General features: G+C 36.7%; 4 protein-coding genes across 5 annotated transcripts; 3 read left to right on the top strand and 1 right to left on the bottom strand.

The window, feature by feature from the left end:
* The first annotated feature begins 2,589 nt into the window (after positions 1-2,589).
* On the top strand, positions 2,590-5,966 carry LOC17881865 (anthranilate synthase alpha subunit 1, chloroplastic). The gene is made up of 9 exons (XM_006287277.2): positions 2,590-2,934; positions 3,149-3,333; positions 3,425-3,620; positions 4,162-4,313; positions 4,399-4,514; positions 4,601-4,847; positions 4,937-4,993; positions 5,073-5,306; positions 5,389-5,966. The coding sequence occupies exons 1-9, from the start codon at positions 2,757-2,759 to the stop codon at positions 5,797-5,799; spliced, it is 1,776 nt and encodes a 591-aa protein (XP_006287339.1). The 5' UTR covers positions 2,590-2,756; the 3' UTR covers positions 5,800-5,966.
* Positions 5,967-6,168: 202 nt separating this feature from the next.
* LOC17881104 (arginyl-tRNA--protein transferase 1) lies at positions 6,169-9,132 on the top strand. 2 transcript variants are annotated; one of them, XM_006287211.2, is made up of 6 exons: positions 6,169-6,378; positions 6,606-6,644; positions 6,802-6,952; positions 7,079-8,191; positions 8,387-8,708; positions 8,827-9,132. In XM_006287211.2, exons 1-6 carry the CDS (start codon positions 6,246-6,248, stop codon positions 8,941-8,943), a joined length of 1,875 nt encoding a protein of 624 aa, XP_006287273.1. In that variant the 5' UTR covers positions 6,169-6,245; the 3' UTR covers positions 8,944-9,132. The 2 variants fall into 2 exon arrangements, with proteins under 2 accessions (XP_006287273.1, XP_023637257.1); XM_023781489.1 differs by having other exon boundaries at positions 6,320-6,378; positions 6,606-6,703.
* Positions 9,133-14,247: 5,115 nt separating this feature from the next.
* Positions 14,248-18,561, top strand: LOC17884348 (cytochrome P450 90A1). The gene is made up of 8 exons (XM_006287612.2): positions 14,248-14,860; positions 15,065-15,214; positions 15,288-15,536; positions 17,523-17,609; positions 17,697-17,775; positions 17,857-17,963; positions 18,064-18,185; positions 18,282-18,561. Exons 1-8 carry the CDS (start codon positions 14,345-14,347, stop codon positions 18,379-18,381), a joined length of 1,410 nt encoding a protein of 469 aa, XP_006287674.1. The 5' UTR covers positions 14,248-14,344; the 3' UTR covers positions 18,382-18,561.
* Positions 18,562-19,083: 522 nt separating this feature from the next.
* Positions 19,084-23,768, bottom strand: LOC17884191 (nuclear pore complex protein NUP88). Its single transcript, XM_006287024.2, has 9 exons — positions 23,372-23,768; positions 22,603-22,754; positions 22,358-22,480; positions 21,957-22,101; positions 21,767-21,828; positions 21,179-21,395; positions 19,996-20,919; positions 19,658-19,907; positions 19,084-19,557 (listed from the first exon to the last, which is right to left on the bottom strand). The coding sequence occupies exons 1-9, from the start codon at positions 23,657-23,659 to the stop codon at positions 19,286-19,288; spliced, it is 2,433 nt and encodes an 810-aa protein (XP_006287086.1). The 5' UTR covers positions 23,660-23,768; the 3' UTR covers positions 19,084-19,285.
* Positions 23,769-23,861: the final 93 nt, after the last annotated feature.

The raw sequence follows: 23,861 nt of genomic DNA, 5'->3' as shown, positions 1-23,861 counted from the left end.
TCAAGTTCAATTCTAAGCACAAGCAAGCCATTAGGGATTCTAATTTTCGTTATTTTTTTTTATTTTTTTTTTTACCATAAAAATAGTACTGAATCGAAGATATGATGAGTACATTAATTAAGGGAACAAATAGTATATTTCTACTAAATAGTTTCTCTCAAACTTCTTTCACCACTAACAACAATCGAGCATTTTCCGTTTCTTTGGATTATTGTTTTCTTGGTCCACAAACTTGGCAGCACAAGATTTTCTGATCGCTTCCACGCTCTTGTCTTCCTTCTTAGCCCACTCGATCACCTGCAAAGACCTCATACAGAGATGGTTGAGTATGCATCCAAGGATGTCAAAATGAACAGGCTATAGAGATGACTAGGCAACACAAGACTTACCAAAGCGCGTCCATAGAAATGGGTGCTGCTGGATAATGCCTTTTTCGTGTTTAAAGCTTCTTGCTTTGTCCCAAATTCAATAAAACCCATTTTTCGCATTCTTCTTTGGAATCCTAACACTCTTGACCTGCATGAACAAGAACCAAAAAAGAATTATATCCAAATACATCTTGTTCCAAATACAAGTTCTGTTTCGTTCCAAATACAATATAGAACTTGTGTTCATGCATGACTTGTAAATGGAACTAATAAGCTGTGCACCAGAAGTGTGCACCTGTCCAAACGGAATGAACAGCTGTCTCAGTTCTTTTATGGTTGCTTCAAAAGCTACATTCTTCACACATAATTTTTTCATAGTTTTGTCCTTGTCTGAACCTTCCCCAACCGTTTCACACTGCTTGCTTTCAAAGTAACTCAAGATCAATTCATGATCATCCAAAACACTTCTTCTTCCCTACCAACAAAAAAGAAAAAAAAGTGTCACCGTACTTCATCGATTCAAATTTCAAAGAGAGAGACTTAACTAGATAATATATACCTTCAGAACACTGGTCGCTGTCTCTATTGAGTCAAATTCTACAAAACCATAATTGCTTGTAGGACGATTCTTCCCATTATTTATTATCTGCTTTATAGTGAAAAGTAAGGAAAACAAAAAACCGACTTCTAATGGTTATGTGCATATCATCTGTCAGCAATGAGCAAGCACCTACCTTAACACTCAGAATCTTTCCCTGCGTCACCAGTTCAGTCAAATGCTTCTTCAAACTCTCATCACTTGTCTTGAAGTTCAGATTCTTTACATGAAGGACATTTGACTGATATATAATGCATTGTTTAAAGGAAACGTTATGTGAGAAAACAGAATATTTCAAGCCAATTAATAAACATAAATTATCAGGATTCCTAACCTGAAACATACAAGAATAGTGTACTAAACCCGTAAATATCGTACCCACAAGGTAAGACTAAAACCAAATCTAGTTGCCCAAGCTAATCAAAGATTTTACCAACTATATTTTTCAAAACCACACAAAGGAATAACATATGGTTTCAAAACAATCATAAAGTGGACTTATATACCTCAGGTATATCCGAATTGATTCCAGCGTGCTGTTCCGAGTTGACTCTTGTCACATCATTTTCTTCGACATCACTCTTCTTTTCTATGTTATCGTCAACTGCTTCTGGCTCAAGAATATCTCCAGGAGCCCACTCCAGATACAGGGGAGAACCTCTGAAATAACAGGGAAATGTGGTGAGACAGTTTGGTTAAACAAGGACAATCATATATCTCCAAGAAGCACTTTAGGGAAAGATCAAAGTTAACGACAAAGCCTTACTTGTAACACTTGTATGCCATTCCCTTCATAGCTGCACGAGCCTCAGCCGGTTCAAGGAAAACAACCTTTCAAGTCATGTAAGAAGAGGTTAGAGGACAGAACAGTTTAGAGAAGAATAATAAGAAAAAGATAATACAAATAAATATTATTAATAACATATATTTAACAGTTTAGATAAAAATTATAAACTTAAAAGATAGTAACATATAAATTAAAAATAGAAACTTAAAAAGATATAAACATAAAAATGAAATACAAATCATTTTATTAAATGAACAAAAAAAAACATTTGGGGAGGCTAGGGTTAGAGAGAAAAACATTTGGGGATTTTTTGTTTTCTTTCACAAAAAAAAACATTTTTCAATTAAAACTAACAAAAAAACACACCCAATCACATGAATACATGTGGCCTAAGACTCTCAAATGAAAACATCTTCGGTCTTAAAAATGTACTATTTGCATTATTTGGACTTTCTTTAATACTACAAGAACCGATCGAATATCTGGTTAAAGATGCCCTAAGATTGCAGTGTATCTAAAGGTTATTAACAATGATCTTAAGACGTCTAAATGGTTCGAAGACTCCGACGTTCCCTTTATTTAACGAGCCCACTAAGAGCCCATAGTCTTGACTTGTGTTGTGGTCATATCATTATTTTTTCGTGTTGGATTTTTTTCTTTAACTTTTGGCCCCAAACTGTTTTCATTTTTTTACTTTTTCTTCCCCTATTCCATTTGTAATTACATAACACCCCGCCGATTTGACTTTGTTTTGCCAATTTTTATCACTTGTGATTTAAGACTTTTACTTTCTTGTATTTTTGGTCCTTTAGTTTTTAATTTGCTGAAACAGTCAGCAACAATGTTTCTCCAGTCAAATGTGAAACTGAAATCAATTAGTCAAATGTGAAACAAGATCGTTTCCTTTTTTTTTAGCCGTCACCTCTCAATCTTCTTCTCCGATCTTTTTCAAACATTCCGGCCGCCACATCGCAACCGTAACGGCGTAACCAACCCAGCAACGATGGCTACCTCTATGAATGTAGCGACGATGCAACCTCTGAGCTTCTCTCGCCGGCTTTTCCTTTCACGCGGACTCTCTTCTCCTGTGACTGTCACTGGATACTCCGGTAGAAGCTCGGCATACGCGCCTTCTTTCAGCTCGATTAAATGCGTCTCTGTTTCGCCGGAAGCTTCAATAGGTGGAGCAATGCTCTTTTCTGTTATTTGGGTTTTGGATTGTTTGATTTTACCGATGAAATGGGTCGAAATTAGCTGCATTTAAGCTATAAATTTCAATTCTCTGACTAACTTGGTTGTTTCGATTGTGAATGTGAATCTTCATGCCTCAAGCTGTTAAGCTTTAGAGATTACTGTGAAAACTGTCCTGATACATGTTATTTTGATTCTTTGCAGTAAGTGATACAAAGAAGTTGGTAGATGCTTCTAAGAGCACAAACCTTATACCAATTTACCGTTGCATATTCTCTGATCATCTTACTCCTGTTCTTGCTTACCGTTGTCTGGTCAAAGAAGATGACCGTGAAGCTCCTAGCTTTCTTTTTGAGTCTGTTGAGCCAGGTTCTCAGATGTCAAGCGTTGTAAGTTGAATCTTTCTTTGTACGGTTCTTTCTATATATATTTTATCAGTTCCTAATTGATTCTTTGTTGTGATTGTTTTGTTCTTCACAGGGTCGATATAGCGTTGTTGGGGCTCAGCCCGCGATGGAGATCGTGGCAAAGGAGAATAAAGTTATTGTAATGGATCACAAAAATGAAACCATGACTGAGGAATACGTCGAAGATCCAATGGAGATCCCTAGAAAAATTTCAGAGAAATGGAACCCTGATCCTCAACTAGTTCAGGACCTTCCAGATGCTTTTTGTGGTAAGATATTTGTCTTGATTGTTTATATATACTTAGCCTGAAGAAAATAAAGCCATTGGTTTTATGGATTACGGAAATGTGATAATAGTATGGATTTTCTTGAGGCAAGCTCCTGCTTTTGAATGATCTTTGTACATGTCAAGTTTCCATGGGGTTCTACATCAAAACCAATTACTAAATAATGTAGGTAGTTCGTGTTCTTTATATACCATACCATATTTGGTCTTTTACATTTTTGGACGTGGGATTCCTAGTACTAGACACGTACATCTGGTTTCCCTAGAGGCTAGAGCAACTGATAAAGTATAGAGTTTTCTGTATGCCCTTTATTGTGCTGGTCTTGATCTGAATATAATATCCCTGATATGATCTAGTTCGCCTGCTACCTTTTTGCCCCTTAAGACAATAGTCTCCGGTTCACCTTTATGTCTTCATTGTCCTTTCTTGCGTTATTAGATAGAAAAATGATTAACCTTAGTGTCCTTCCTTTTTCCTGAAGACTGAAGTGGTGTCTCTTAACAAGATTTCTTTATCATGATAGGTGGGTGGGTTGGTTTTTTCTCGTACGACACAGTTCGCTATGTCGAGAAGAGAAAATTACCATTTTCAAAGGCCCCTGAAGATGATAGGAACTTGCCAGACATGCATCTTGGTCTTTATGAAGATGTAATTGTATTTGATCACGTGGAGAAGGTATTACTTTTGTTACCATCCATGTTTTTGATTAACCTGTGAAATCTCCAAATCTGTTAATAAATGTTCCATTCAATTTCTACAGAAAGCATATGTTATTCATTGGATTAGACAAGATGGGAGCCTTCCTGACGAGAAAGCATATAGTAACGGAATGCAACATTTGGAGAACTTGGTGGCCATGTTACACGATACTGAGCGGTAGGTGTATCTTTCACTTAATTTAGTTTGTGAACTTCTTTTGATTACTATCCTTAAAAGTTGATTTTTTTCCGTTGTCTCTACAGACCAAAGCTGGCTGCAGGTAACGTGAATCTTCAGACACGTCAATTTGGGCCGACGCTGACAAACTCGAATGTGACATGCGAAGAGTACAAGGAGGCTGTGGTCAAGGCCAAAGAACATATACTTGCAGGAGACATATTCCAGATCGTGCTGAGTCAACGTTTTGAGAGGCGAACATTTGCAGACCCCTTTGAAGTTTATAGAGCACTAAGAGTTGTGAATCCAAGTCCGTATATGGGTTATTTGCAGGTTGGTGATAGAGGGAACTTTTCGTTTACAACTTTGGTTTTGTACTTGTGGTGAATAAACCATTAATACTTTTGTGTCTTCTTAATCAGGCTAGAGGATGTATTATGGTAGCATCAAGTCCAGAAATTCTCACAAAAGTAAAGCAGGTAAAAGGTCTCTTATCTCAAAGCTGCATAAAATCTTAATATCATATTTGAGCTGACCTTTATATCATATTTCAAGCAGAACAAGATAGTGAACCGGCCATTAGCAGGAACCAGCAAGAGAGGGAAAGATGAAGTTGAGGATAAGAGATTAGAGAAGGAACTGCTAGAGAATGAAAAGCAATGTGCTGAGCACATCATGTTAGTAGATCTCGGTCGCAACGATGTTGGAAAGGTTGCGAAATATGGATCAGTGAAAGTAGAGAAGCTTATGAACATTGAACGTTATTCCCATGTTATGCATATAAGCTCAACGGTAAGTTTTGTTAATTACCATCGTATCAAACTGTTCAATTCCTGTTAAGTGTTCCTAATCATGTCAAGGTCTACGTGTGTAGGTGACAGGAGAGTTACAAGATGATCTGACCTGCTGGGACACACTACGTGCGGCTTTACCAGTGGGAACAGTTAGTGGTGCACCAAAGGTCAAAGCCATGGAACTAATTGATGAGCTAGAGCCAACAAGGCGTGGACCATACAGTGGTGGTTTTGGTGGAGTCTCCTTCACTGGTGACATGGACATTGCTTTGTCCCTGAGGACAATCGTTTTCCCGACAGCATGTCAATACAATACAATGTACTCTTACAAGGATGCTAACAAACGCCGGGAGTGGGTGGCATATCTACAGGCTGGAGCCGGTGTAGTAGCTGATAGTGACCCGCAAGACGAACACTGTGAGTGCCAGAACAAAGCAGCTGGTCTTGCTCGAGCAATTGACTTGGCTGAATCTGCATTTGTTAAAAAATGAATGTGCCCAAGAACAGAGGCTTTCTTTGAGACTCCGAATTTAACGTGTATAAAACAGTTACAAGCAGAACACAGCTTTTTTCTTGATATCGTGAGAATTGCAATTAGACTCCATTACTTACAAGCGATAGATACTCGTATTTTTTCGTGTTGGATTATTTTTCTTTATCTTCTGGTCCCAAAAATGTTTTAATTTTACTTTTTCTTCTCCTAGTCCATTTGCAATTACATAACACCCCGTCGATTTGACTTTATATTACCAATTTTTATCACTTGTGAGTTAGACTTTTATTTTCTTGTATTTTTGGTCCTTTAGTTTTTAATTTGATGAAACACAGTCAGCAACCATTGTTCTCCAGCAAATAAACTGAAATCAAAAAGTCAAATGCGAAAGAAGATCGCTTCTTCTTCTCCAATCGGAGATAGCGTAGCAAATTTCTTCTGATTATGTCTTTGATAAACGATGCGAGTAGTAGCCACGACGGCGGAAGCACCGGAGAAAGCGTAATCGATGATCGTGGCCGCTACAGAAGCACTTGCGGCTACTGTAAATCCCCAACTCGGTCAAGCATCGCCCACGGTTTGTTTGATTTTGCTTTAGTTTATCGACTATAGATTAGAGTAGAATCTCGTTCTATGACTTCTCACAAATTAATTTATAAGTGCTTCGAATGTTTCCTATGTTTAAGCTAAAGAGTTTTTTTTTTTCTTCATTGTTGAGAAAAAAATGATTTTGTCAATGATTATAAAATTCAAATGAAGATATGATTCTGATGAACTTAGTGAATGTTTGTATTGTCAATGCAGGTTTATCTGCAGAGACTCTTACCGTTTATGACTACCAAGGTTTGTTTTTGTTGTTCTTGGACTGTGTGTGTGGATGAACAAATTCTCTCGAAGAAATAGTATGTTTTTGAAAGTTATCTCTTTGAGTTGACATTATCTTGCTTTTCTTCTATTGAGTTTGAGATCTTTTATGTATCTTTGCTTTTCTATTCTGCAGCTCTTATTGACCGAGGCTGGAGACGATCTGGTTCCTATCTTTACAAACATGAGATGGATAAAACTTGTTGCCCTCCTTATACAATCCGTTTGAAAGCAAGTGATTATGTTCCTACTAAAGAGCAGCAGCGAGTTTCTAGAAGACTAGAAAGGTGCATACAAATTCAGTTTTCTTCTCTTTTCTCTTTCTTTGGATCTGTAGATGATAGAATTTAGTCATGTTATTAGACGAGACAGAAAGGTTGTACTTCGTTTATTCTCACAATGCTTTGTTAAAGGTTCTTGGATGGCAAACTAGATGTGCAGCCCAGGGAACAAACAGAACATTCATGTGCTTCTTCCTCTGGTGGAGTTTTAGATTCAGGGGAAAAAACATTTGGAACTGCAAGTAGTGCAGAAAAGAATAAATTTGAACCAATTATGGATGACTTGTCCAACAAAATTCACCAAGCTGTGCAAATATGCATAAAGAGTGGGGAATTCCCTTCTAATATGCAGATACCGACGAAAGGTTCAGTGAAGAAGGTCTTCTGTGCTAGAAGAAAGAAACTAGCTGAAGGATCAGAACAACTTTTCTACACCAGCAACATTGCTTTTCCAATAGCAGCTGCAATAAAATGCACCCAGACATCTGAGAAAGAGGAGATGAACAATGCTGGAAAAAACAGATTATCACCTGAAACTATTTCTGAGATGTTGTTGAGTGCTATGAGTAAGGTGGGGGCAATTCCTGATTTTTCTATTAAAGTCTGCAAGGGCCATATCAATTTCTTTTCAGCTTCCGAAGATTCTTTCTCTGATAGAGATGTTGTTCCTAATGGTAACATCTCGAGAGGGGCCAATTCAACTGGTGAAGGTGAAAGCTTTAACACGAAGATGGATTCACAAAACCCTCAGACAAGAAAGCGAAAGCTGGAGATACATTTGAAAAGGTCTAGTTTTGATCCTGAAGAACATGAGTTATACAAACGGTATCAGCTGAAAGTGCACAATGATAAGCCGGGGCGTGTCACAGAAAGTTCATACATAAGGTTTTTGGTCGACTCTCCTTTGATATATGTTCAGCCTTCTGGTGATGAAAAGGTTCCGCCTTGTGGCTTTGGCTCTTTCCACCAACAGTACAGAGTTGATGGGCGTCTAATTGCTGTTGGGGTTGTAGACATTCTTCCTAAATGTTTGTCAAGTGTATACCTATTCTGGGATCCAGACTATGCATTCTTATCGCTCGGGAAATATTCTGCCATGCAAGAAATTAGTTGGGTCAAAGAAAACCAAACTCAGTGCCCTTCTCTTCAGTATTACTATCTTGGCTATTACATACATTCGTGCAACAAGATGAGATATAAAGCAGCCTACCGTCCATCTGAGCTTCTATGCCCTCTCCGTTTTCAGTAAGTACCACCAAACTGAAACCTAATTTGGTTACTCTATGTCTTAGCTCATCAACTATCTAACATGAAGAAAGGTGCGGTATGAGTTGTACCACTTGTAAAAATTATATTTATATATCCTCTTCTTAGACATGTGATCGAAATGAGGAGACTGGTAAATATAAGTTTTTTGAAAATTCGGAGATGTGTTTTCAGGTGGGTTCCATACGAAGTAGTGAGGCCGATGCTTGATAAAAAGCCATATGTCATCTTGTCTGATATCGCCAGTTCACAAAATCAATCTTCTTTACTAACTCGTGCTTCTGAAACTCTCGTGGAACCAGCAGCAAGGGAACATGAAGACATGGAACAAGGGGAGACAAATGATAATTTTATGGGCGGCAGTGATGATGATGATGATGATGATGATGAAATGTGTGAACTGGAATCAGAGGAGTCTCATATTGAATCCGGATCCAAAGATAATGACATTAGCAACATCCCTATCAGACTTTATGGATCCCAATATAGATATAAGGTACATCAAACTTGTTTTTCCTTTTGACTTCTTTTTGTTAAAAGGCTAATTTGGTGCATAACATTATCAAACATCTCATCTTGACAAAAAAAAAACACAAAAAATTTGGATATGGAAGGATTTGAGGCAGATAATAACGCTAGAAGGGAGGAGGCAACTGGAACCGATGTTAAAAAAGTACAGCAAGGTCGTGGGGGATGAGCTTTCAGAGAGAATGGTGTATGAAATCAAGTAAAGAAAGCATGCCTGCTTAATAAACCAACCCTCGTTGAGCTTTACTTTAGTAACATTGTTTATAGCATTAAACTCAGAATTGATTGTGTATCATGTCTAAGTTGCTGTGTCAATGTGACATGGTATCTTTCTTCATGTTCTCATTGCCTTGATTTACCTTGCAAGTATCATTTTAAGATTTTCTTTATTATATACGTGACTCTATAGTGAAATAAGAAGAAGTATAAAGGAACAAAGAAAAGAAAAAAAAAAAAAAAAAAGGAATAAATAATGAAAAGAGGAGAGAGAAGAGAGGATGGGGGAGAGGTCCAGAGGGAGAGGAAGCGCACGTGGGGTGGGGGGGGGGGAGGAGGCCTGCTTGACAGTGAAAAGAGAAAAGCCAAGGCCCACACGATTGCACCATTTTCAGACTTTGGGAACTGTTTTTTTATTACAACACAGACACACACAAAAATGAAAAAATGAAAAAAAAGAAGAATAATAATAAAGATATTTTTTTTCACATTCTCAGAATTTTGGCAGAACCTTTTTACCACATCTCTCACACGTGTGTTCCTTCCTCGTCTTCCGTAAACTTTTTTCTTTTCTTTTCTTTTGGTTTTGACTCTTTGACCGCTAGCTAAGTAGCCTCTACCTCTACTTCCCCTTACTTATTACTTTTTAATACCCGACACAATCAAAAACTTATATGTTTTCGTTTGGTTCTTTTGGTTTGCCATGTAAATTTATCCTGTCCAAGAATCAGTTTCTCATGTTTCGTTAAAAGATCTTTCTTTGTTCGCTCTATCAAACATTTATTATTTTGACAAATACTTGTAAAATCAATAAACTTACCCTAATATGTAGTAACTACATAACTTATACATATATATATGCTCACTTTTGAAAGGATTTATTAATTAAACTTGAAAGTTAAAAGACCAACTTTGCTTTGATAATAGAAAGAGACATGATGATAGTTTTGGACGGGTTAAATGACTAATCAATTTTGCGGATATGATACGTAAGTTTTTAACGTTAACTAGGAGAATGAGAAGTTGTAATTAATTGGAATTATGGGTGTACGGGGGTCACAATCAAGTACAGATTATGAGAGAGAGAGAGAGAGAGAGAGTGGTGAAACTAGAATACAAATCGTTAAGAGACAAACAAGAGGAAAGAGAGGCATCCCATTCATCTTTTGTACTGATGCTGAAATACTGTCACTTCACACGTGGATTTTTAAGATATGGTATGTCGTGTGTCTCGTGATTTGTCAAATCACACTCACCCACACACACATATCTTCTTCTTCTTCTTCCCCCACTCTTCTATTATGACTTGTTTGAATGTTTGGTGTCCTCCTAAACTTTTACTAGTTACACTTCTCGCAATTTACACAATTTTAGCCTACCAAGTTCTCTCCTACATACCCTCTTCCGACGCTTTTAACATGTACAGCCTTGCAGTTTTGGTATATAACAGTCTATTTGTATTTGTGGATATTGAAACACCCAAATATGTATGTGCTCTTTATTCTGATATTGAAAACTCTTCTTACCCACTAAACACAAGAGTATTGTATATTCTGTTTATTAATTGTGATGAAACATTATAATCATTATAATGGGCAATGGAAGACGTGTCAAATATTCAATAGAGATTAAAATAGCGATACTAATAATAATTGAATAAAGGAGCACATATTGGATTATGATGACTTCGCTTTCATCACATGTTAACGAGAATACTTTTCGTGTAAATAATGTTTCATCTTTGTATGCCACTATGGGGTCCTTGGATCGTTAACATTTCTTCTCAATCTTTATGATTAATACCACTGATATATACAACCCAAATCATTTATACATATTTTAGGAACAAAAACTTCTATTATTAATTTTATAACCAGGCTAAACTATCGTACTTTGCAATAGAAATACACATATTATAGGAGAAATTGACCGCAATAGCAACTAGTACTATACTAAATAAAATCAATTTTATTTTTTTCAATAAAATTACGTATATATAGGTTTCTATTACAAAACACGATATTTTACCTCTTTATATAACTTTTAGATGTTAGGTTAATTAATTAAAAAAATCATATATTGAAGAAATAAGGTAGAATCAAGCATATGTTCGAACATGAATGCTTAAAAGGGTGTCTTGTGGAGGGGATATTAATGTATACTAGTGGTAACTTCACCTCAACATGGAGAGAAAGCTTGAGAACTTGAGTGTGCTAGCTAAAGAAGAATAAAAGAAATACTATAACTAAATAAAATAGTTTAGGAGCAATTGAAAAGAACATTAATTTTAAAAGCCACTAGCATTTAATATTATAATAAAAAAAATTGGGAGGAACTATTTCTGCTTTTAGCAATTCGCTTTTTTGGTGTTTGCTTTGTTGAGGAAGGAAATAAACATGAGGATGGGGTTTAGGGTCAACAAAAACATAGGCGCTGAATCATTAGAATTTAGACCCCTTCTTTTTCATATACTACATAGATTTAATTGCCACTAATTTTTACCGATTATATTATATGCGTAGTTGCGTACTATGATATTCATATAATTTGAGATACCAATGAGCCTAGTAATTAATACACTAATACACCAAAATGAATCTTTAGGTACGCCTAGACATACTTCATAATGAGATAACATGCGTATATGTATGTTAGGTCTCGGATGATACTTGTGATAATACTTTATATCGAACACTCCCAACCTTTTGAAACTTTAACTAATACGTTCGATAATTGTTTCGAAATTAAATAAACTGAGTTCTCACAAGGTTAACTAAATGTGTTAAACGTGATAATTGTATATATAACTGATAACTCGTAACGTTCAAAGTTTTAGGTTTGTGTCTTTTTGAAATGTATTTAGACGATATTAGTCGATGTCAGTTTTGTAAATCTAGGGTTTTACTTAGATCTTAGAGTCATAATTTTAATACTGAATGCATGTGTTTAAATGATTTGAAGATGTGATCTTAGGTAGGGACTCACTGAGATTCCATAGCATATAAGAAATAGTATAAGCTAGATAGAAGGCAAATCGAACTTAGAGCTAAGAGAGGCAAGTGTTGCTAATCACTACTTCTATAACTCCTCCTTTGCCTTTTTTACTCTTCTCTATGCTCTTTTTCCCCATTGACCCATTTCCTCTTCTCCTTGGGTGTATAAACTAATTAGTCCATTTTGGTTTTCAATACAAAAATTAAACCATTCTTTTTTGAGTGGATTAGAAAGGTAAATCTGTAATAATGATAAGGAAATAAAAACTATAAAGCAATATTTGATACTATCGATCCAAAGGTGTGATTAATTAAGGAAAACCCCAAAATCGAACCATATTTGATGAAGACTAGGTCCAAAAACATCTATAATCCTTCAGTTCAAATGTATATACATTCTCAACCCACCTTTCTATATCATGTCCTTAAAAAGGTATAACGCGTAAAAGTCACATGTAAGTACATCAAAACTCATCATCAAGTACTGAACATAATTAGTATGATCACTAATAAATCATGAAATAATCCTAACTTTATAAGAAAAATGAAAAAAAGAAATATATCTTTTTAAAGAAAAGAGATGATGGGAAACTCATGAAATGGGGACTTTGGGTGAGGGAAAGAGAGAGACATGTGAAGTGTTCATAGGCAATTTGTGGACCAACAAGGCACATGCATGCTACTCTTCTTTCATCAACTTTTTCCTTAGTTTTGAGCGAAAGATAATGTTTGATGATTAAATCTATTTTCCCATTACCATCTTTGATATTGGTGAAAACTAGTGATGCTAATACATATCCAATATATGTTTTAGGTTCTATCACACTGATTACATTCACCAGACAAATAATTTGCAAATTGCACATTCTACCTTACTAAAAAAATGTTGCAAGAAAAGTTCCTATTGATTATTTCGTAATTTCATCGAACAATAATTAACTTGCCTCCACTTTCACATTCTATCTTACTTTTGCAAGAAAAGTTCCTTAGTTTTTGAACAAAGCAGAAGCCAAACCAAAATGCAGCCACTAGCAAAGTGGTCCTATCACATATACTAAGTCACTCAGGTATTGGTTTCGAGACTAGTTTTTGGTATATAGGGAAACTTGTTTGATGATGATAAACAAATTAAATTTTCTCTCTTAGATATAACCATGGATAGAGAGATTAATTGATATAGTCATTATTCTAAATCGCCTCTATGATATAAACATTAATAATCTATTTTGAAACTTCTCTGCATGGTTCTGTCGTTTTTCTATTGGTTTTGAATGTGATATTGTGGAGGATGTGTAATAGTAGCAAACCTCCCAAAAATATGTGGGCAGATGCAATATTAGACAAATAATGCGAAACGCAAATCAGAAGAGGAGAACAAATATATTAAGTGCTCCTAAATCCCCCACTCAAAGCCATGTAGAGAGTTTAGTTTGATTCCACCATGTCCATCAAAACTCATGACTTTTCTAATCTAACACACAATCAAATCAATAATAAGACCGAAATCGGACCAACTGCAAATTTGATACAGAGGTGCTTGGTTGTGTAACATCTACAACAAAACAAAAATATGGGCCAAGATATAGATTGATATATCAACACAAGAATCCAAACAAAATGTAATTATGGAACCAAATTTCTAACCTATGATAGTATATGATTCATCAATTCCTCCATTTTCTTTTAAATAATAGAATTCAATAAGTTTTATACGTTGGATATATATATATATATCATACTCCCTCTGTATCTATTTGTTTTTTTTTTAAAAATAAAATATATGATTTTCTCACAAATATATACGAAATAAATTATATTTTGCATTAATTGAATTGTGTTTAGATATATTTTATATGATATTTTAATGTAAAAATAAACAAAAACTAAAGGATTTCATAATTATTATATAGAATCAAATACTGGATCAGATCGAAAAAAAATCAAATATTGCTTTTAAATAGTAGTATCCATTAAGTTTAATACATTGAGTATATAATGATAAAGTATCACATCTTGCTTTTATAATATCAATTAATGTATCAAGATTACATATTTATCTTCTTATTAATTTGAAAATCTCTTTGCCCAGCAAATTTAGATTGGTACAATTAAAATTGTGAAAGAAATATATATTTTTGACTTTCAACAGTGTATGTATATAAATGAAGAAAATATTATTAAATGCTTACAAGTTTAGAAAAATATGATAGTTATAAAATAAAAAGAAAGAAAGAAGAAATGCAAAAGAGTATAATGATGAAAGGTCCTACTTGATGCAGAAACCCCCCCGTGTGCCCACTCTCTCTTCTCTCCCTCTCCCATTAATACTCTCTCTCCCCCCTCATCCTCTCCTTCTCTCTCTCTCATCATCCCCTCTTCTTCTCCTCAAAATTAAATGGCTTTCACCGCCTTCCTCCTCCTCCTCTCCTCCGCCGCCGCCGCCTTCATCCTCCTCCTCCGACGTACACGTTACCGTCGGAAGGGGCTTCCTCCGGGGAGCCTGGGGCTTCCTTTTATAGGAGAGACTCTGCAGCTAATCGGGGCTTACAAAACAGAGAACCCCGAGCCTTTCATCGACGAGAGGGTGGCCCGGTACGGTTCGGTTTTCATGACGCATCTTTTCGGTGAACCGACGGTTTTCTCAGCTGACCCGGAGATGAACCGGTTCGTTCTCCAGAACGAAGGGAAGCTATTCGAGTGCTCGTATCCTGCTTCCATTTGCAATCTCTTGGGGAAACACTCTTTGCTTCTTATGAAAGGCTCTTTGCATAAACGTATGCACTCTCTTACCATGAGCTTCGCTAACTCTTCCATCATCAAAGACCATCTCATGCTTGACATCGACCGCTTAGTCCGGTTCAATCTTGATTCTTGGTCTTCTCGTGTTCTCCTCATGGAAGAAGCCAAGAAGGTATTTATTTTATATATAACCAAACCAAAACAATTCTAAAAAAAAAATAGAGATATCTCTTCTCTTGACATTATATTATTATTATGATTCCTCTCATGTTTTGTTATAAAACGGACCGAGTTGTGGGACTCAGTGAGTCAGCACGAGTCACCGCATGCATAGACGTATATATATTGATATGGTGGATGATCGATAATGATGCAGATAACGTTCGAGCTGACGGTGAAGCAGCTGCTGAGCTTTGATCCAGGGGAGTGGAGTGAGAGTTTAAGGAAAGAGTATCTTCTTGTCATCGAAGGCTTCTTCTCTCTTCCTCTCCCTCTCTTGTCCACCACTTACCGCAAAGCCATCCAAGTATAACTATTTTTATATTTCGACTATATATACACTATGAATATATTCTAATATATATGTATATGTTCTTTAGGCGCGGAGGAAAGTGGCGGAGGCATTGACGGTGGTGGTGATGAAGAGGAGGGAAGAGGAGGAAGAAGAGACGGAGAAAAGAAAAGATATGCTTGCGGCGTTGCTTGCCGCGGATGATGGCTTTTCCGATGAAGAGATTGTTGATTTCTTGTTGGCTCTACTCGTCGCCGGTTATGAAACGACCTCCACACTCATGACTCTCGCCGTTAAGTTTCTCACCGAGACTCCTCTAGCTCTTGCTCAACTCAAGGTATGTTATTCTCCTATAATTACTTAATAATCTCTCCTATGCACATACATAATGGTTCGTATTCGTTTTTAAAAAATTAAAAAGTAACGTTTAGAGCGAATCAAAACCACGACACGTAATGAATTGAAAATTTAGGTGTTATGTGGTTGGTCTGATTGCGAATCATCGAGATTTAGTGTTTTGGAAAATATATACTATAGTATAAAAAAAAGTTTTTAAGATTCGATCTATTGTGAGTATTCTGATATTCTCTCACTGCACTGCATGCAAACCAAATATTTTAGGACCACCGGCGCATGTTTATTGTGCTGCTTTATTTTTGGGTTTTAAGATATCAAAAAGGGTTTTGGTTTCTATAATTATCTTTTCTTCTCTATTGGTCGAAAGTTATTAACCAAAAGAGTGAAAAAGGATTAGAACACGTTCATGTCTTGTTATCAACTAATTTCTTTTCTTTTCTTGTGGGACTATGATCCTAGCTAGTTAAGTAGATTTCATTTTCTTACGTAATTAAGAGATGGGGGAAGAAGTAGTTGGGGGAAAGTAAAATTTAAGGTGAAAAAAGAAAAGGGGCAGATACTACAAAAATGGGAGCATAATGATATGTACATGTTGGCCTCTAAATTTCTCCATCATTTACATTTCACACGGGTGTCTACATTTTTTTCTTTATATATTTTTGTTTGGAATAATAAATATTAAAAACATATTTGCTATTATTATCATCATTTTATCATTTCTTTTAAGAGAAAAATGTGTGTGACACATACACATGACATCAATGAACGGCTTAGGTTTTGTTGTCTTCTCTCCCAATTGAACTACTAGTTTACATATCAAGTTAGCTACAGTAGTACAGTCTAGTCGGCTGGTACCATTAATAATTTGATTTTATAGACAAAAAAAAAAACATGAAGAAATGATGGCTTTCTTTTTTCTTTTTGTTTTTTTCTTTTCTTGGTTTAGAAACAATGTTTTGAATATAGCCTCCAATCTTGGTTAATTAATGGTTAGGTATCGAGAATGATACTAAAATACGCGACATTAGCCGGGTAAGACGATCTAGTAGTAGTGATAGTTATTTAAGTCTTTTCAAATGATCGTTCTTAAATTTGGTTGATTGATATATAAACAGCAATTACATATAATATAAATTTAGAACCCGGCCGTTAGAGAAAATCATTTATATTGATTAGTCTAGATTTGAATCATAGGATCTTCATTTATTTGAATATCATATAGGGTAGTCAAGATAGATCCTTTGAAATTTGAAAAGAAAGATGTACGTTTTCATCTATTATGCTCTTCCAATTAATTTTAAAACCTAGATTAAGCATAAATGATTAAAGTGCTTTAAAGGTGAAAACTGAAAAAAGTGTAAAAAAGAAGCAAGAAACAAAAGGTTTACTAACATTAGCGTAAAAGTCAAAGTAGTCATTCTCGAACATAGACAACATCATCACCTCTGTTTTTTGTTTTGTTATTCTAATAAGATAAATGTAAAAATTGCTGTTGAAATAAGGAGTTACAGTCTCATAGATTTGACTAGTTTTGTCTCCTAAACCGCATGCATAATCACACTTTTACCAAACCTCATCTTCTTCTTTTTTTTTTTTTAATCTTTACTTGTCTGAATATGAGAATATCCCCTCCTCAATAAATATTTCTTTACATTAAAGATAAAAAGTGCATTATCATAAATATGTTTGTGCTACGTGCAACCGACAAGCTCTCATCCAATTTAATTGGTTCTTTTTAAGTATTTTTATTTTAATCATTTGGTTGATGTCACTAATTTTGTTCTCAAGAATTGATACTATATTCACTAGTTTAGTCATTTAGTGCGTCGTTGCTTACTCCGGATATTACCAACCGGTTCAAAAACAGTTGGACCGGTGACCTAATTAATTCTCCGGTTTGTTTTATTATATTATTGGCTGATTTGGTATTTTGCTTGGTTGGAAAAACAAAAAAAACAACAAACAGGAAGAGCATGAAAAGATCAGGGCAATGAAGAGTGATTCAGATAGTCTTGAATGGAGTGATTACAAGGCAATGCCATTCACACAATGTGTAAGTGTACTTAACTTAACTAGAGCTTTAAGTGTTCTTGTTTCGTCATTTCTTATTAGTCCTTTATATTAACTTGTCCTGATACAGGTGGTTAACGAGACACTGCGAGTAGCTAACATCATCGGCGGTGTTTTCAGACGGGCAATGACAGATGTAGAGTTCAAAGGTAAATAAAATCTAACCTTTTAGAAAAAATATAAAAAAAAATGAGCCAGTTTCATATCCTTCTTACATTTTGATAAACCAGGTTATAAAATTCCGAAAGGGTGGAAGGTATTCGCATCGTTCAGAGCAGGTCATTTAGACCCGAGCAACTACAAAGATGCTCGCACATTCAACCCTTGGAGATGGCAGGTTTTGACTTTTAAGCCCTTTAGCGTTCTTGAACTTGGTTTGTGTGTATCTCTGCATTCTTGATTTTGAGTTGTTCAACGATTGCAATTCTGTGGAACAGAGCAACTCGGTTACTTCTAATGTGTTCATACCGTTTGGTGGAGGGCCAAGGCTGTGTCCCGGTTACGAGCTGGCTAGGGTTGCACTCTCTGTTTTCCTTCACCGACTAGTGACTGGCTTCAGGTACACCTTCACATACAAGATTATATAGCTCGTTTTTACATTGTCAAAATGCTAAATACTGACTTGGTTTTGTTATGTGTAAACTTTTTTGAACAGTTGGGTTCCTGCAGAGCAAGACAAGCTGGTCTTCTTTCCAACTACACGAACGCAGAAACGGTACCCGATCATCGTGAAGCGCCGTGATGTTGCTACTTGAAGAAGAAGAGACCTGCCAGCTTCAGATTTTATTTATAGAAGAAACAGCATTTTTCAGGATTATTTTCTTCTTTTGGCGCTACTTTTGGGTCTAGTGTTGCACAATAAAAGTTATCATTACTCCTCTATAAAGCCTTAGCTTCTGTGTATATATATATAAAAAAACCTTTTGTTTACCCTATGCTTGCATAAATCTCTCCTTATTCAATGGTTCCAACATAAGTAGCTTGACCTACTCTTCTTAATCATTCAAGTACTCTTGTCGACTCTCAAGCTTTAAATATCTAAAGTCTAAACCGTTCCTTCTCCGTTTCTTCTTCTCGGCAAGGGTCTGTTTCCTTCCCAACTAAGATACGGTGTGGTTTAAGATTTAAGGTTTAACATTTAGGGTGTAGGTTATTCTCAAGATGATAAATTTCTGTTGTTGATCTCTAGATCTCGAAACAGTTGTCCGTTTCTTCTAGACCTAAGGTTCTTGCTGTTTCCTTCTCGACTTAGGGTTTGCTCGCTTTGAATAATGGTGAAACGTCCACCACAGATACATCATCCTTGTTGCCCAACAATCATGTCCATGCAATAATCATGGTCGTTCTCTCCTGCTTCAATGGTTCCAACATAAGTAGCATGACGTGACCTATCCTTTGTTGTCTTATGAATTCCAAGGAATAATTTGCAGTAAATGCCCATTGACAGGACAAAAAGGTTACGTTAAGTAATACCGTAGCTTGATTAACAAACAAAACTTACAATGAGAGAGTTTGAACTTTGAACAGACAAAATTTACGTTAATCAATACCGCAACTACATCCAAATTTGAACAGAATCTAGTCAGTCACAGGAAATGAATAATTTGCATCCCAGGTGTTATGAAGTGACTACATGAAACTGCTTTAGTGTTACAGTGGCTACATGATACTGCTTTCTTGCGACTTTAGCGCAGATTCCACGATCTTGACTTTCTTGGAGTTATCACTGTTCATCAGGGATAGTTTGGCGAGTGTAGACTGAAGCTGTGACATTTGTGTATCTTGAATGAAGTTTTTCTTTGAATATTGCTTTTTCTGAATATTTGCAACTACTGTGCCCTTCGGAGATTTTTGAGCTGACTTCTTCACTCTTGCTCTCAGTGTTTCAATGGATGATTGAAGCGCATCCACCTCAACTCCCGCAAATTGATCTGCATTTTTTCATTTAAAACAAAAAAAGAAAAAAAAGATGATGAACTGGGTTTCAGTATATCTCTCGAGGACAAAATTTATGGGGTTTATTTGATTTACCGAGTTCCGACTTAAAATCCAGTTCTGCTCTCGTCAGAGGTTTCTTGTTTGTACCAGGCAAGCTACGGAGACGTTGCAAACGCTGCTCAAGAGAATCATGTTTTTTAATTGCTTTGTCAATCCTTTTCTCCAGCAAATATTGGTTCTTCTCAACTTTTGCTATTTTCTGATTTGCCTCAGCAAGCCGCTGGTGTTGGTCATCGATTATTCTCTTCAGGTTGGGGGCATGATGCTGCAGCTCAAAGTAGACCTGCCAAAAACACGAGATCTCATTAGTAATAGTGTAGAAAACATAGTGACGCTTTTGCGTTGTGTTTACATGACCTCTTCTTTCTCACCTTGTGTGCATATTCGATGTAGTTTTCATGGAAAAGCTTGACATAGTCAAGCAGAATTGATCGACCTTCAACGGAATTGGCTGGAGTTGAACGCTGGTTAGGTAAAGCATGAGGAGCAATTCTAATTTTGGGACCTGCAAGGAGCTCCTTGCTTATGATACACGAGGTATCTTGCTCTTTTTTCTCTATTGCGTTTGAAGACACTATCTTATCTGTATTGACATGAACTGGAAGCAAGAGATCCCAAGTTTTCATCTCTGCTACAATGCATTCTCCTGAGGATAGGACTGCAATGATCCATGCATACCCAAAAGAATCTGACAGAGGCACAAAACCCAACAGAGGAGATACTGCGGATTCTTCTTGGCATGTACTTAGCACAGTGTGAACAGATGGCGTTTTGAGAGCTTCATCTTTTCCAGTGGCCTGACTTGTGAAGGGAAGAGAGTGTAAGACTGTTGAATCAATGCCACCGTTGTGGAGGGAGTATATTCGTTCTGGCAAAAGGGAGTCAGCAAACAAGGTAACAAGAGAGCCCCCTTCAAGCTTTGTGGGAAGAGCCAAATCAACCATTGCAAGTCTTAACAGTGGGGGCGGATGCCCTAACCAAACAGTGTGATCGAGTGGCAGGTTTGAAGTTGAAACTGGTAGCTCACCTATGTTTGACTCACAAATCATTGCAACTCCTAGTATTTTGTTGTGGGAGTTCATGCGAAGACGAGATGAGTTGCCAGGTATCCAAACTGGCTGGATTTCATCAACCAGGGCATCAACCTGTAATTGTCCAGCACTCCAGGCAGTTACCAGAACCGAATCTTTGCTGACAAGATTATATAATAGACTTACTGCCCGGCCTTTACATTCTGCCTCCCGAACAGCGAAGTCTTCATCTCCGTCACCATTAGATGCTTTATATAAAGGGCCCTGTACACAAGGTAAACAAGATATCGGCATTCCAAGGCAAGCAGTAGACAAACAAAAAACAGTTAGGGAAGATATGGATAGGTGTCATCTTTTTTTTGTTCCATCTGTGTTCTGAATCAAGTTAAGGAAGGTATAAATCTTTGATGAGGACCACTGGCTTATAAACTACTAATCTTGAACATTGGTGAAACAACTAAAATCTACGAGGAGCACTTCAATAACTCACGAAACAAACCCAAAAGAGCGGATGAATCCTTACCTGTAAAGCCAATGATGCGTCAAGCAAAGCATACGGATGAGCTTTCACCACCAATATGTTTTCACCTCTAGTTCCTTGTTCAGTCAAATCTGGAAATGTAGCTTCCAACCATTCAATTGCCAGACTGGAGTTGCTAACTGCCATCGAATTGGATGACTTAACCCCATACATATTAGCATCATTGTAAATCTCCATTATTGATTCCCATTTGTAAACACTGTTGCAATATACATCCGAGGAAATCACAGTCAACCTCCAGAGCTGTTAAACGCGAGACATCACAAAGTACTAAAACATAAACCATGATTTAAAAGTTTGACATGAGAGAGGAAAGTCCACGGAAGGAATGCATTAGTATACAAGGAGTGGGCTCGAAATAAACTATTTAATATATCAAAGAAATCATGGGACCCAGCTGAGTTGAAAAGCTTCAATTGAGCTAGTGAGCCTAGATTTGTGATCTAAAACAGCTTAATGAGAATCAATCATATCTCGTTTAGATACCAGGATACAAATGAATGCAATAAGAAACTTATCCAATTACTGCTAGAGAGGAATAAAAAGGAGAAGGAACCACCATCTGCCTACCTTCCAAATGGCACAACTGGGCACAGGATATAAATTGAACCATCAGTAAATAATATAAAGACCTGCACATTGAAAGCTTTGGTCAAGACCAGAACATGTAATTTGGCTCTGTTTGACAAGACAACTAAACAAAATAGTAAATCTCCGTCAGTTATCAAACAAGTGAATTAAAAATTAGTACTGAACTTACAGTAAATCTATCCCACAGATGATCTCCTCCAAAACTGAAATCAGCAGTATAAATTGATGAAGGGGTTCTAGATCTTCCTGGCTCACCGGGCTGCAGATAATATTCTTGCTCTGGTAGCTCAGCATCTGAAGACAGATCGAAAAGCCTAGCAGAAAATGTAGCATGCAAAATACTTTTAGTAAGACATGAAGATCTTAAATTAGGATTAAGTGGAATGATTAAACCTCCTTAGAGTGAGACACTGAAGCAGATGGTAACATAGTATGTCTGCATGCCAGAAGTTAATCGACTTCTTTGTAACTGAATTTCTTATACAATTTCTCTAACATCTTTCCAAAGTGATATTAATTAATATATTGAGCTGTACATCCACATTCATTATCAACCGAAAAGATTGTTACCTGAAAACTGCGTCTGAGGATAGAATTCCCAAATGCGTGTCACTATCAGGGTGCCACGATGCTTGTAGCAATTTTATGGCACTGTCACCACTAGTATAGATTTCTGAACCAATAGTAACTACCCTGCAAACCATAGAATACAAAATGATTACGTAGCAGAAGGCCATCAATTTAATCCAGGTAACATGAAAATCAAGATAACCATGAATATAGATGCATTTCCTTTGGGAAATGTAAACCAGTACCTGCAAATGACATTGTCTTCTATCACAGAAGCGCGTCCAAATAGGTACATCACACATATCCCATCTGCGCCGGCAAGAAGTACAGCCGATCCAGACTTATTGATGGAGATTTTGTTAACAGAAAATGTCAGCTGGAGATCTGGTTGCATAACCTATAAAATCATATTTATCAAAACTAAGTCAGACAAAAAAATGGCACAACCTTGTACATTCCTTACCAGCTATGCACAAGTATAGCAGATCAACTAATCACATTATTTCTTAAACATTTTTCTCTAACAGCTCCGGCCAATCAAAATTAGAAGTCAGAACTAAAACAACTCTTTCAAATCCTCAAAACTAGAAGGATAGTCACCAACAGCTATCCGTCCCCAAGCTCCTCATTCAAATAAGTATCATCTTATAGCAAATACCATCAAAAAGACACTTTCACACATTGGTACGGTCTCTCCAGACAAAACAATCACATTTAATCATTCAGATTAATTTTATTTGCATGATGAATCACTATAATTCTTGTGTGTAGCAACCCGCAGAGGAACACTAAAGGTTTTTGGTACCTATACGTAGCAAGTAGAAAATGATCTTCCTATAATCCATCACTGCAAAATCGTTCAAGGCTTTTAGTGCATACTCAAACTCTTCTTAAACCTAATTTTCCAAAGTAGAATCTCAGCAACAATCACACTAGAGAACCGTTTGCACTTGGATAAATCATCTTTCAAATACTTCTCTGAATTAGCGGCGAACAGAAAAAAGGCAAAAAGACCTTGGATGGGACTGCGGCGAGGACGGAGGATGGTTCGGGTTCACCTAAGCGCAGAGACAATCGATGTAGAAGATATCGTCTAGAATCCCAGTAGAAGAGTCGCGAGTCTCCGTCCCAAGCCATAAAATTTCTCGGAAACCGCTGCGCCACGGCGGGTTCATCTTGGGAGGAAGGAAGAGAAGCGAAAACCGGGTGGCTCTGGAGAGGAACCCACCGAACCGGCTCTTTAGACGCCGGAGATCTCCGTAAATCTGGCGTGTCCTCTGGCTCATGGAAGTTAAATTTCATACTGTCTCTTTCTGTTTCACTCACTGTATCTGTGTTCGTCGGCCGGAGAGATGCAGAAGAGCGGGAACAGAACGGAGTAGCAAACCAGAAGAAGCAATGAAGCGGATACAGCTAAACGACGTCGGATACTTATCATGGGCTTTTGCTCGGCCCATTTAACTTCTTTGAAATAAATTGTGCTGTTAAAAAATAAAGAAATTGG

The sequence above is a fragment of the Capsella rubella genome, unplaced genomic scaffold, assembly GCF_000375325.1.
Source record: "Capsella rubella cultivar Monte Gargano unplaced genomic scaffold, Caprub1_0 scaffold_6, whole genome shotgun sequence".
NCBI classification, from domain to species: domain Eukaryota; kingdom Viridiplantae; phylum Streptophyta; class Magnoliopsida; order Brassicales; family Brassicaceae; genus Capsella; species Capsella rubella.
This window is presented reverse-complemented; position numbering and strand designations above follow the sequence as displayed.